Below are 13,283 nucleotides of genomic sequence, written 5' to 3' on the forward strand. Positions count from 1 at the left end.
TAAAATAAAATGTTATATTTGAATGTCCGTCTTTCTTTAAAAATTAATAGTTATAATTATAAATTGTATTAAAAGAGTCATTGGTCATCGGGAAAAGTCGCGAATGACGTAGAAATTCTACGGAGTACGTGTCCTTGACTTGAATGAAGAGAAACCCACACGTTGACCAATCATATATCTACGGATGTAAATAATTAACCAATCAGCTTTCGACACGAATCGTAGTAAGGGAAAAAAGACGACACAATCGTGCACAAACGACATATCTGAAAGACTGGAAATTGAAGAAGCGACTAGTTAGAAAAGAGAAATAATCTCTTTGAAGAATTTGATTAACCAATAAGCCTTCTTATAATAGAGACACGCAGTAAGTAAAGTTACACACACAATCTATATTAAATTGCTTAGTTTTTTTGGGACACCGGCCGGTGTAAAATTTGCACCTACAGAAACAACGTGACAGTCTTTTTTGACAGCTGGATTAGTGTTATTAATTCTTGATTTGAGGATAAACATGTAACAAAGTTAACAGAAATGTTAATCCACCAATATTGTGGCTTTTAGTTTAATATCTTCATATAGAGTAGACACAATTTCCAAAACGAAAAATACAAGACTTTAAAAAGTACAAATTATAGATGAACAGTAAAACACAAAGTCAAAAAGCACTGTGCACAGTACAAGCTGGCATTTACCAACTGTATTTAAGAACATACTCAAAGTACTATTATACAAAAACCAACAATTTGAAGTAAAGTAAAAGCAGCACCTTACAACTTAGACTTCTTGAAAGGCTATTACTATTAATGCTTTCATATAACACTTCATGCTTGTATTTTCCTCCAAAGTTTATTATATTCTGAGTTCGTTATAATGGGGTGTATGTCATGGACATAAGCCAAATTAACAGGGTGTACTCAAAATTAAAAATGTCTGTCATACTAGTATTGCTATTATAATGTTGAGTATACAAATACAGGGGCGGATCCAGCCATTTTAAAAAGGGGGGGTTCCAGCTATATGCTCCCATTCAAATGCATTGATCGGCCAAAAAAAAAGGGGGAGTTCCAACCCCCGGAACCCCCCCTCTGGATCCGCGCCTGAAATATTTGCAACTCGCCAGTCCAGATGAAATGTGAAAAAATTGGAAGCTGGAATGTTGTAGCTAACAATTCAATAACTTTGATATTGGTTTTTTTTATTAGGGCTTAAATATTAAAGAATGACCTTTTCTTGTATAAAATATTTAAAATATTATGTCCCATACTTAATACTAAAGCACTAAATCTATATCATCACTTATTTAAACCTTTGCTGGCATTAATGTAAGACATATAAGTACATACATTTCTTGACAGCATATGTATATATGATATGCAGATCACAGGGGCGGATGCAGGAATTTTCGAAAGGGGGGGTGCTAACCCAGGGCAAAGGGGGGTTGCAGGGGGGGTGCAAAACATATGTCCCGATACAAATGCATTGATCGGCAAAAATAAAGGGGGGGTGCGCACCCCCGGAACCCCCCCCCCCCCCCCCCCCTGGATCCGCCACTGGATCATATTCCAAATCAATATACAGAAACTAAATGCATCGGAATAAAGGATGTCATTAATAAATTAGACATTAAAAAGGAGGGTCATTTTTACACTAGGCAAAAAAAAATATGTGAGTTTCCTATTATATCTTAGAATAAAATAGGGTAGGTAGGATTTTTTACATTGAGTATGGGAGGGACATTCTGATTTTAACAGTGCTTATTGAAAACTGACCAAAAAAACTTGAGGGTAGGCTATTGAACTTGAAAAATAGGGAGGGTGGGTTAATAGCAAACATCAATATTTTTTTATTTGGCCTAACATTTCGCTTAATTATTACCCCATATTTTTTAGCACATCCTTGTATGCCCAATAGAGGAAGTTAAACCCCACTCTTTGTGACTTTAAAGATCATTATTTAAGCTGTTATTTATACGTTAAAACAAATGTTGCAAACATTTATATTGTGATACAAAACAGTTTTATAAATCCCCCAAGCTTACAGTAAAATACATGTACTCCCCCTATTAATTGGAAAATTCAGGGCACACAACTTTTTTCTCAAGAAAATTTTACAGCCTTAATTGACGAGGGACTTTGAAGTGCTCTTAACTTTTAATAAATTATTAGAGTCCTCACTAAGGGCGAGTCCATGGACTCTTCAAAATCTGTCTGGATTAACCATTTTAAAAACTGTTGAGTCCAAATATGCATCAAGATGAATTTATTTTGTGTGAACTAAACACACATATCATTATTTTACAGCAAAAGTTTAGAAGTAATCTAAATTTAATGTCATATCATAGCTCTAGCTATTAGGTCGGAGACTAAAATAAAAATTTGTATTGCAATAAAATATTCTTCTCCATGGAAGCGCCTTCAGAAATCCTTAGCGAGAACCCTTCCGTAATATCATTTATATATCAATGCTTTTGAACATTAATGTCTTTTGTAGGAATGAAGTTGATAGGATTTATAGCCCTTTTGGGTATGAGCTGTGTTATGGCCAAAGATGAAGAACCTAAAAAGGAAAAGGAAACTGTTGGTACAGTGATTGGTATTGATCTGGGAACAACTTACTCATGGTATGTAAAACAATATTATATATTTACAAGTTCCAGGGATGAACACTTATAACCTCAAATAAATCAACACAAGTACAGAAGTTGCATAAGAATTCTAAATGGAAATTTCTTTTTTTGGAGTTTGTACATGTACATTTATTCATCAATCATCATCAATGTAGGATTTTTTCATTCTTGAAAAAAAAATAATCTTGAAGTGCAGGACTAAATAGTTTGTTGAATTAAAAAATTCTAATTTTATTTGCCTTTTAAAAACATTAGAACATTATATTGCAATTTGCTTATTGTATAAACATGTATATTTACCTACTACAATGTAAGTAGATTTTCATTAATCATGTTAATCTTTTATTACAGTGTTGGTGTGTTCAAGAATGGAAGAGTTGAAATCATTGCCAATGATCAAGGTAACAGAATTACACCATCATATGTGGCATTCACAGAGGATGGTGAGAGATTGATTGGTGATGCAGCTAAGAATCAGCTGACAACTAATCCTGAGAATACAGTCTTTGATGTTAAACGTTTGATTGGACGAGATTGGGATGACAAATCTGTCCAAGCTGACATCAAGCACTACCCATTCAAAGTTTTTAACAGAAACAGCAAACCAATCATTCAAGTCAATGTTGGAGATAGTCAGAAGAGTTTTGCACCAGAGGAAATCTCGGCTATGGTATTGGGAAAGATGAGAGATATTGCAGAAGGCTTCCTTGGTAAAAAAGTAACCAATGCTGTTGTCACTGTTCCTGCTTACTTTAATGATGCTCAGCGACAGGCCACCAAAGATGCTGGTGTCATTGCAGGTCTTAATGTCATGAGAATCATTAACGAGCCGTAAGTATGCAGTTTTTCTATCTTGTTTGTTTTATTAGGTTGAAAATCACTAGAATTTTATCGACCAATAAAATTGAACACCATGTATTCATACCAATATATACGTCATGTAACAAATGTATAATAGCAACAACAAAAAAATGTCATTAAACAATAATCAGTCAAGCTGCTGTTATCCAATTGATATATCAGTATAGTTGAATATGATAATGGTTTTATATGTATTTGGATATAAAGAATTTTGTGTCAACAGACGGAACAGATGTGATTTAAATAATTTGATAATTAAATTTGTTGACGATTAGCAATATATTTAAAACATTTTAATATGTTTCTAATTTTTTTTGTTGAATTATCAAAAGTCGTCTGAACTTTACAAATATTTAGTAAACATCTGACAATAATGTAGGAACATAATTAGATCAACTATTTTGATAGAAATTGAGCATGAATTAGTTTATATTTGTAGTAAACATGCTGTGCCTCTATTTCAGAACTGCTGCTGCCATTGCATATGGTCTTGACAAAAGGGAAGGTGAAAAGAACATCCTTGTTTTTGACCTTGGTGGTGGAACTTTCGATGTATCATTGCTGACCATTGACAATGGTGTGTTTGAGGTTGTTTCGACAAATGGTGACACTCACTTGGGAGGTGAAGACTTTGACCAGAGAGTAATGGAACATTTCATCAAACTTTACAAAAAGAAGAAGGGAAAAGACATCAGAAAAGATAACCGTGCTGTCCAGAAACTTAGACGTGAAGTAGAAAAAGCAAAGAGAGCATTGTCATCTGCCCATCAAGCCAGAATTGAAATTGAATCCTTGTTTGAAGGAGAAGACTTCTCTGAAACTTTAACTAGAGCCAGATTTGAAGAACTTAACATGGTAAGCATGTGATATGTCATCCAATGTATTGAGTGCTAAAGGGGAACATAGCAGAAACTTCACTGCTTAGCTCACATGGTCTTTAATTGGTTTAAACGTTTCGGTCGTATAAACCAATTTCAATGTCGCCTTTTGGTAATCTCTTGATGTGTTTAATTGACAGTATATTATTATTCAGAAAACAAAATAATTTGATAAATACAAAGTGGAGGTTTTACTACAAAGATTGTAATGACAAAATTAGAAAATTCCAATGTTAAAAGTTAACAATACATGTAATGTCAATCATGCTACTCGTGACAACTTTTTTAATAGTATTAACTGCAAACAACCAATGTTTTATGGAATATTGTTTTTTACAGGACTTGTTCAGATCTACAATGAAGCCAGTCCAAAAAGTAATGGAAGATGCAGATATGAAGAAAGAAGAAATTGATGAAATCGTTCTTGTTGGTGGTTCTACCAGGATTCCAAAGATCCAACAGCTTGTCAAAGATTATTTTAATGGAAAAGTAAGTGCATTTCCATTTCATCAAATATTATCTTAAGCCAAAAATAATAGATATAATAAGATGTGGCATGAGTGCCAATGAGACAACGCCCCATCCAAGTCACAAGTTGTAAAAGTTAACCATTATAGGTTAGTACAGTCTTCAACATAGAGCCTTGGCTCACACCAAACAGCAAGCTATAAAGTGCCCCAAAATGATAAATGTAAAACCATTCAAACAGGACATTTACAGAGAGTGGTAAGGTGAAAAATTACCTGAAGTGTCAAAAACTAAGTATAAACTGTCAATAAGATTAATCAATTGCCTGATACATTTTAATTTTCACAACGTGAATATGGCAGCTGTAAGAAACACGGAACTCATGTGATGAAATTAACTCTGCCGCCATTTTATTCAAACCAATATTAAAACATTGATTTATATCATTTGCAAAAGAATTTTTTTTAAATTGAAGTTAGGACATCAAATTTAAATATTGTTTTATTGTTTTTTTTTAAAGGAACCTAACAGAGGTGTAAACCCTGATGAAGCTGTTGCTTATGGTGCTGCTGTCCAGGCTGGAGTTCTAGGAGGGGAGGAAGATACAGGGGACTTGCTCTTGTTGGATGTCAATCCATTAACAATGGGTATTGAAACCGTTGGTGGAGTCATGACCAAACTTATCCCAAGAAACACTGTCATTCCAACAAAGAAATCTCAGGTATTCTCTACAGCTGCAGACAATCAACCAACAGTAACAATTCAAGTCCTAGAAGGTGAACGTCCAATGACCAAAGACAACCATCAACTTGGTAAATTCGACCTGACTGGCATTCCACCAGCACCAAGAGGTGTACCACAAATTGAGGTAACCTTTGAAATTGACGTAAATGGTATCCTGAAAGTAAGTGCTGAAGACAAAGGTACAGGAAATAAAAATAATATCGTAATTCAAAATGACAATAACAGATTATCTCCCGATGACATTGAACGTATGATAAATGATGCTGAAAAATTTGCAGATGAAGATAAGACAGTAAAAGAAAAAGTAGAAGCTAAAAATGATCTAGAAAGTTTTACATACAATCTTAAAAATCAAATAGGTGATAAAGAAAAATTGGGAGCAAAATTAAGTGATGATGATAAGAAAACAATTGAAGAAGCTGTAGATGAAAAAATTAAATGGTTGGACAGTAATCCTGATGCTACAACTGAAGAACTTAAAGAACAAAAGAAAGCTTTAGAAGAAATTGTCAATCCAATTGTAAGTAAAATTTACCAAGGGGCTGGAGGTGCTCCACCACCAGGAGGCGAAGGAGGAGAGGGAGGTGATGAAGAAGGATCAGAGAAAGACGAATTATAAAAGTGACTCAATTTAGGATCATACATTTTAATTATTTATTATTAACACTATTATTGTGATAGGGTTCTTTTTGTTTTCCATCAAAATCTGGTCTCAAGTTACAAGGTGAAGGTTACATGTTCAATCCAAACAATTACATGGTTTATTTAAACATTTGAAGTGAACATTGATTTTCACAAAATAGCATAGCCTTTAAGTTGGCCAAAAAAAAACAATAGTGCTGCTTAGTGCATAATTTTCTTCATTTAATTTGAATGATTTTCAGACCAGACAAAAAGAACTGCAACATGTGCAGTTCACTCAAAGAGTATTCTGTCTAAAATCACCCTTGCTGGTGTTAGTGAATCACTGTGAAACCAGGTGATTGCTGGTGATCAATCAGATTAAAATACAGATCCAGTGCCTGTACAAGGATCTGACAAAACGGCTGATACTTTTTGTTCTGGTGATGATTTCTGGCTCTAAATATTTGAGGGTGTAAATTGGTTACCAAACAGGAAGTAGATCATTGTCAGTTCCTTGTATGTGAAGTGTGGTCATATGATCTGTGTTCCAATAAGATTGAAAGCAGGTGATTAAAGAGAGATTACTTGGATTAATAATCCTGTCGCTTTAATATCTTGGAATATACAAAGAAGTTTTTAGAATGATTTTCCAACTAAATCACCTTGTATCATATGTAATGTATCAAGGCACTACTGTGTTGTGTATCTCATTTTCATTACGAGTGGAAGTTTGGCTCAATACCAGTCTGAGAGTGATGCATAAAGTTCATATTTTGTTACTCGGTATGAATGATATAGATACTTTGTATATACAATATGTTTATACATTTTGTTAGGAATAGTACAACTAGCAGATGAGTGAATGTGTATAAATGTGTTTGATAGTGCAATAATTTGTGTGTAAACTTTTGAAGTAGAGAGGTAAAAATGGTTTTATGAATGTAAATATATATGTAAGTTACATGATATGTTATGAATAAAGTTTATTGTTTGTAAAAAGTTTTTTTTTAGCCACATGAATGGGCTAGTGGGGTCCTTCAGTTCTTCAGTCCATTTATAGGCTATTCAAAATACAATAGAATCTGATTTTCAGTTTGGCCTTAATTTTTTATTGCACGTTAAGAATTACAATGTAGTATGATAAAGACTGCATTTTGACACTTGAAGGATTAGAAAAGCTTTTTTTATTCATTTTGTAGTCCAATTAATACTTTACTAGTAGGGAACTTTAAATAAGTAATACAAAATTTAGAAAACAAGTTGCAGTGTTTCAATGTTTGTGTAGATATAAGAAAAGACCTGCAGAAGAAATTTAACCATGAAATAAAAAATCATATTTCATAGATATATAATGAGTGGCAAATAGGCATTGCATAGACTATTGGTTTGCTCTTTGTTGAAGGTCTTAAAATGGCCTATAGTTGTTAACTTCTATTTAATTTGGTGGAGTGCTATCTCATTCGCAATTGTAGCACATCTTGTTTTTTCCTTGACAGTCAAACAGTGAGACTTGTTTACACTGTTTCCAGCAGCAGCATACACAAGGTATTAGTTTGTGATTAGGTCAGCTTAAGGGGAACCACTAGTGGTAGGTCAATCATATTTGGTATGAAGTTGTAATAGATTGGCACATCGTATTTCAATGGAGATTATTTGGACATGCCCCCTTGGTCGTGGTGTATTGCCTTTGAAACTTGCCTAGTTTTGCAAGTATTAGTTTGTGACTAGATCTCTTCATGGAGAACTAGTGGAAGGTCAATCATAATTGTTTGATATCCATTTGTTATAGCATTGGCACATCTTGTTTCCATGGAGATTGGTTGGCCCTCCACATTCAGTCAGGGTTCATTGACTGAATTTTTAGCTCACCTGGCCCTAAGGGCCAAGTGAGCTTTTCTCATCACTTGGCGTCTGTCATCCGTTGTCGTTAACTTTTACAAAAATCTTTTCCTCTGAAACTACTTGGCCAAATTTAACCAAACTTGGCCACAATCATCATTGGGGTATCTTGTTTTAAAAATGTGTGGCGTGACCCGTCCAACCAACAAAGATGGCCACCATGGCTAAAAATAGAACAATGGGGTAAAATGTAGATTTTGGCTTATAACTATGAAAGCAAAGCATTGAGAGCAAATCTGACACGGGGGTTAAATTGTTTAACAAGTGAAAATCTACCTGCCTTGAAATTTTCAAATGAATTTGACAACCAGTTGTTGGGTTGCTGCCCCTGAATTGGTAATTTTAAGGAAATTTTGCTGTTTTTGGTTATTACCTTGAATATTATTATAGATAGAGATAAACTGTAAACAGCAATAATGTTCAGCAAAGTAAGATCTACAAATAAGTCAACATGACTGAAATGGTCAGTTCCTTTAGGAGTTATTGCCCTTTATAGTCAATTTTTAACCATTTTTCGTTAATCTTAAATATCTTTTACAATAATCTTCTCCTCTGAAACTACTTGGCCAAATTAATCCAAACTTAGCCACAATCATCTTCAGGGTATCTAGTTTAAAAAATGTGTCCGGTGACCCGGCCATCAAATCAAGATGGCCACCACGGCTAAAAATAGAACATAGGGGTAAAATGCAGTTTTTGGATTATAACTCAAAAACCAAAGCATTTAGAGCAAATCTGACATGGGGTAAATTTGTTTATTAGGTCAAGATTTATCTGCGAAGAAATTTTCAGATGAATCGGACCACCCGTTGTTGGGTTGTTGCCCCTGAATTGGTAATTTTAAGGAAATTTTGCTGTTTTTGGTTATCTTGAATATTATTATAGATAGAGATAAACTGTAAACCGCAATAATGTTCAGCAAAGTAAGATTTACAAATAAGTCAACATGACTGAAATGGTCAATTGACCTCCTAAGGAGTTATTGTCCTTTATAGTCAATTTTTAACAATTTTCATAAAATTTGTAAATTTTTATTAACATTTTCCACTGAAACTACTGGGCCAAGTTTATTATAGATAGAGAAAATTGTAAGTAGCAAGAATGTTTAGTAAAGTAAGATCTACAAACACATCACCATCACCAAAACACAATTTAGTCACGAGTCCATCTGTGTCCTTTTTAATATGCACATAGACCAAGGTGAGCAACACAGGCTCTTAAGAGCCTCTAATTATAGATAGCGATAAACTGTAAACAGCAATAATGTTTAGAAAAGTAAGATCTACAAAAAAATCAACATGACCAAAATGGTCAGTTGACCCCGTAAGGAGTTATTGCCCTTTATAGTCAATTTTTCGTAAATTTTGATATCTTGTACAAAAATCTTCTTCTCTGAAACTTAGACAAATTTAACCAAACTTGGCTGCAATCATCATTAGGTATCTAGTTTAAAAAATGTGTCCTACCCTGCCTGCGAAACCAAGATGGCCGACATGGCTAACAATAGTACATAGGGTAAAATGCAGTTTTTGGCTAAAATCTCACAAACCAAAGCATTTAAAGCAAATCTGACGAGGATAAATTTGTTTGTCTATCTGCCCTGAAATGTTCAGACCAATCAGGCAACCCGTTGTTGGGTTGCTGCCCCTGAATTGGTAATTTTCAAAACATTTTGCAGTTTTTGGTTATCTTGAATATTACTATTGAGATAAACTGTAAACAGCAATAATGTACAGCAAAGTACGACCTACAAATAAGTCAACATGATCAAAATGGTCAATTAACCCCTTAATGAGTTATTGCCCTTTATAATCAATTTTTAACAATTTTCGTAAATTTTGTAAATTTTTATTCGTTTATGATATGCACAGAGACCAAGGTGAGCGACACAGGCTCTTTAGAGTCTCTAGTTTTCACAAATTACATATTGAAGTAATGCTATTTAAAGTAATTTGTTTTTTCTTTCATTATAACAATTTACCTTTAACTTTCATTGTAAACAGTTAATTATATTATATAACCTGTGAATTGCAGTGCAAGTCATTTCTTAGTAAACCATCTATCTTCTAGATACCAAATGCTGAAGTGTATATATTACCGAAAAGTTTCAAGATGTCAAAATAAGTCACTTGTAAGATTCCAATAGACGTTGTTTCGATTTGTTAGCAAGTGTTAAGTTTATAATAAGTTCAGTTAAGAGAAATCACATAGTTCATGATGTCAATTCGGTGATATTTGGTTTGGGGTTTTATTAGCTTTGCCCCAAGTTTAGATTCCATCTGGATATTGTTATGCTCAACACAATGAAGTATAATAAAATTGAGAATGGAAATGGGGAATGTGTCAAAGAGACAACAACCTGATCACAGAACAGACAACAACAGAAGGTCACCAATAGGTCTTCAATGCAGCGAAAAATTCTCGCACCCGGAGGCGTTCTTCAGCTGGCCCCTAAACAAATATATATACTAGTTCAGTGATAATGGACGCCATGCTTAACTCAAAATTATACACAAGAAACTAAAAGTAAAAAAATAATACAAGACTAACAAAGGCCAGAGGCTCCTGACTTGGGACAGGCGCAAAAATGTGGCGAGGTTAAACATGTTTATGAGATCTCAACCAAACCCCTATACCTCTAGCCAATGTAGAAAAGCAAACGCATAACAATACGTGCATTAAAAGTCCGTTCAAGAGAAGTCTAGAGTCCGATGTCAGAAGATGCAACAAAAGAAAATAAACAAAATGACAAAAATACATAAATACATAAATAACAACAGACTACTAGCAGTTAACTGACATGACAGCTCCAGAACTCAATTAAACTGATTGAAAGATTATGTCTTCATCATATAAACATCAGGCACAATCCCTCCCGTTAGGGGTTTAGTATCATACCATCACAAAATATATGAGGAAGAGCATAACCCGTGTCACGGTGCTCACTGTGTCTAAACCACACCGGCAAAATTTGCTCGGACTCGATGGTATCTAACATCAGGCACAATGACGGAACACCAATAGACAAAAGAAAGGTAGGTTTCTCCTTATTTTTTTATTTTTTTTATGATATCGAAGAATATATATACATATACAACTATTTTCTATTGTGAGATGCAATATTTTCTACAACCGTTCTATATTAACGGAGAAATAAGTCAAAATGCATGTCAAAATGACGAATTGAGTGAACCTTGCCTCGAAATTGTTTAATTTCTCGTTAAATTGTTCACATTGTACGGAAAGAAAGGTACGAGAAGATAGATATTGACACGGAGATTGCAAATTTAGTTATTATGAGCATCTCCATAATTGTATCTCTGTGTATGGAACGAAAGAAATGGGTCATGTCAAAATGGAACTGGCCGGTTTCGTCAATGTATACAACCCGGTTTCGTCATAGATTTCAAAATGCATAACCCGGTTTGGTCAAATAAAAACAATCATAATCGCATTACATTATAATTGATTATTTAACTTCAGCGTTCAAAAGGAGTTTTGTGGGTCGTTGGAAAACAAGTTCGTTCACCGGACAACGGCTTATTATTTATATCAGTCTCAGATTCAAATAAATAATAAGCAAACACTTGAATTCCTACTCTTATAGAACACAAATATTTTAATTTACTTTGCATTCCGAAATTTTTTAACAGCATATTGAGATTAAAGCTCTCTAAATATGCGTTTTCTATATGAGTTATGGGAAAATATGTTGAACATGTTTAAACTTGAAATTAAAGTTTACGGTCTTAAAAATCGAAACACACAATTGATATATGATTTTCACGCACAAAAGGATGGACACCTTTATAAGTAATCTAATCATTCTATGTATGTAATCTTTTCTACAATCGTTAAGGGATAATTTTAACTATGATACAAGTTTTGGCACACATCGCGCATTTACTATACAGGCTCTGTCATCGGACGAGTTAAGGTTTTTTCATCATTTTTATTATTTGTACTTTTGTTGTACTGTTTGTGTCAGCGACAACACTTTGACTCAGTCCATTCCCGAATCACACGCTTGTAATTCCATGGTTGTCTTTGGTTGCTTTATGCCATATGCGTTTTGAACATAAAATAGGCAGGTAGTTTTCTTGTTTGAATTGTTTTACATTTATAATTTAGGGCCCTGTTATATCTTGCTTTCATGCATTTGTGTGTTTTTCTCATTGTTTAAGGCATACGCTGACCTAAACTTGATTAATTCAACATAATTTTTGTGTCTAAAAGAAAGTTGTCTCATTGTCAATGTTTATGGGATAGGTGGTTACCGTCACTTCTTCTTTATAAGACCTATATATAAATGACGGTCATGTTTTGCAAACCAACTTTTATTCACATTGAAAATACAAAACTGTCAGATATTGTTTTCGAAAGTTATCTTGAAGTTTCATTTGAATTTGAACTGTACAAAAAATGAATTTGAACTGTAAAAATAATGTGAAAATCATGCCTATGAAAATAAATGTGCCTACCAGAAACGGGGAGAAAGTTACAAATCTCACTGCTATGTTATGGATGCTTAAGTGTGAAAACTCGCTTTAGTGCGCAAGTAACACAGTATATATAGTACCAGAAAATCTGGCAGGACTGCATGCATGATTAATTTGTGCAGAACAGTATAGACTATAGTCGGTTTGGGACTGTTCGTTAATGATTGAATGCATAAATGTATTAATAATTGATAGTAAATATTGTAAACTAAGTGTATATAATATAGTATAGTAAATTAAAATTATGGCACAATCAAAACACATCCTTTTATTTTTCATCTTTACATACTACTATTATAAACAAAGAAAATATAATAATGTTACAAAATAATTAGATACCAGTGTTTGCTATTCAGTATCTATATTCCATTTAAAATTAGTTTGAAGTTGAGTGAAATAAGGGATACGCCTTTCATTTGGAAAATGTGTATTACTTATCATAATTAACTATGTCCAAAAGTGCCCGTTTAAAATAGATTTTAACACGCCAAGTTTACTTTACAATAAATACATATTTAAATTCTCGAAAGACAATGTTCAGATCCGTGCCAAAGTTTCTTTTCATGAATTGTTTGTTAAAAAAAAAAACCAAAAAAAACCGGGTGATATATATAGACGAAACCGGGTGATTGTGTAGTAACAACATGACGAAACCGGTTTATTTTAATTTGACATGACCCT

The 13,283-nt window shown here is 33.6% G+C and overlaps 1 protein-coding gene across 1 annotated transcript; it reads left to right on the top strand.

The window, feature by feature from the left end:
• Positions 1–207: 207 nt before the first annotated feature.
• Positions 208–7,203, top strand: LOC143064628 (endoplasmic reticulum chaperone BiP-like). Its single transcript, XM_076237578.1, has 6 exons — positions 208–367; positions 2,494–2,623; positions 2,981–3,460; positions 3,955–4,345; positions 4,708–4,857; positions 5,357–7,203. Exons 2-6 carry the CDS (start codon positions 2,496–2,498, stop codon positions 6,197–6,199), a joined length of 1,992 nt encoding a protein of 663 aa, XP_076093693.1. The 5' UTR covers positions 208–367; positions 2,494–2,495; the 3' UTR covers positions 6,200–7,203.
• Positions 7,204–13,283: the final 6,080 nt, after the last annotated feature.

This window comes from Mytilus galloprovincialis, chromosome 2 (assembly GCF_965363235.1).
Source record: "Mytilus galloprovincialis chromosome 2, xbMytGall1.hap1.1, whole genome shotgun sequence".
Lineage (NCBI taxonomy): Eukaryota > Metazoa > Mollusca > Bivalvia > Mytilida > Mytilidae > Mytilus > Mytilus galloprovincialis.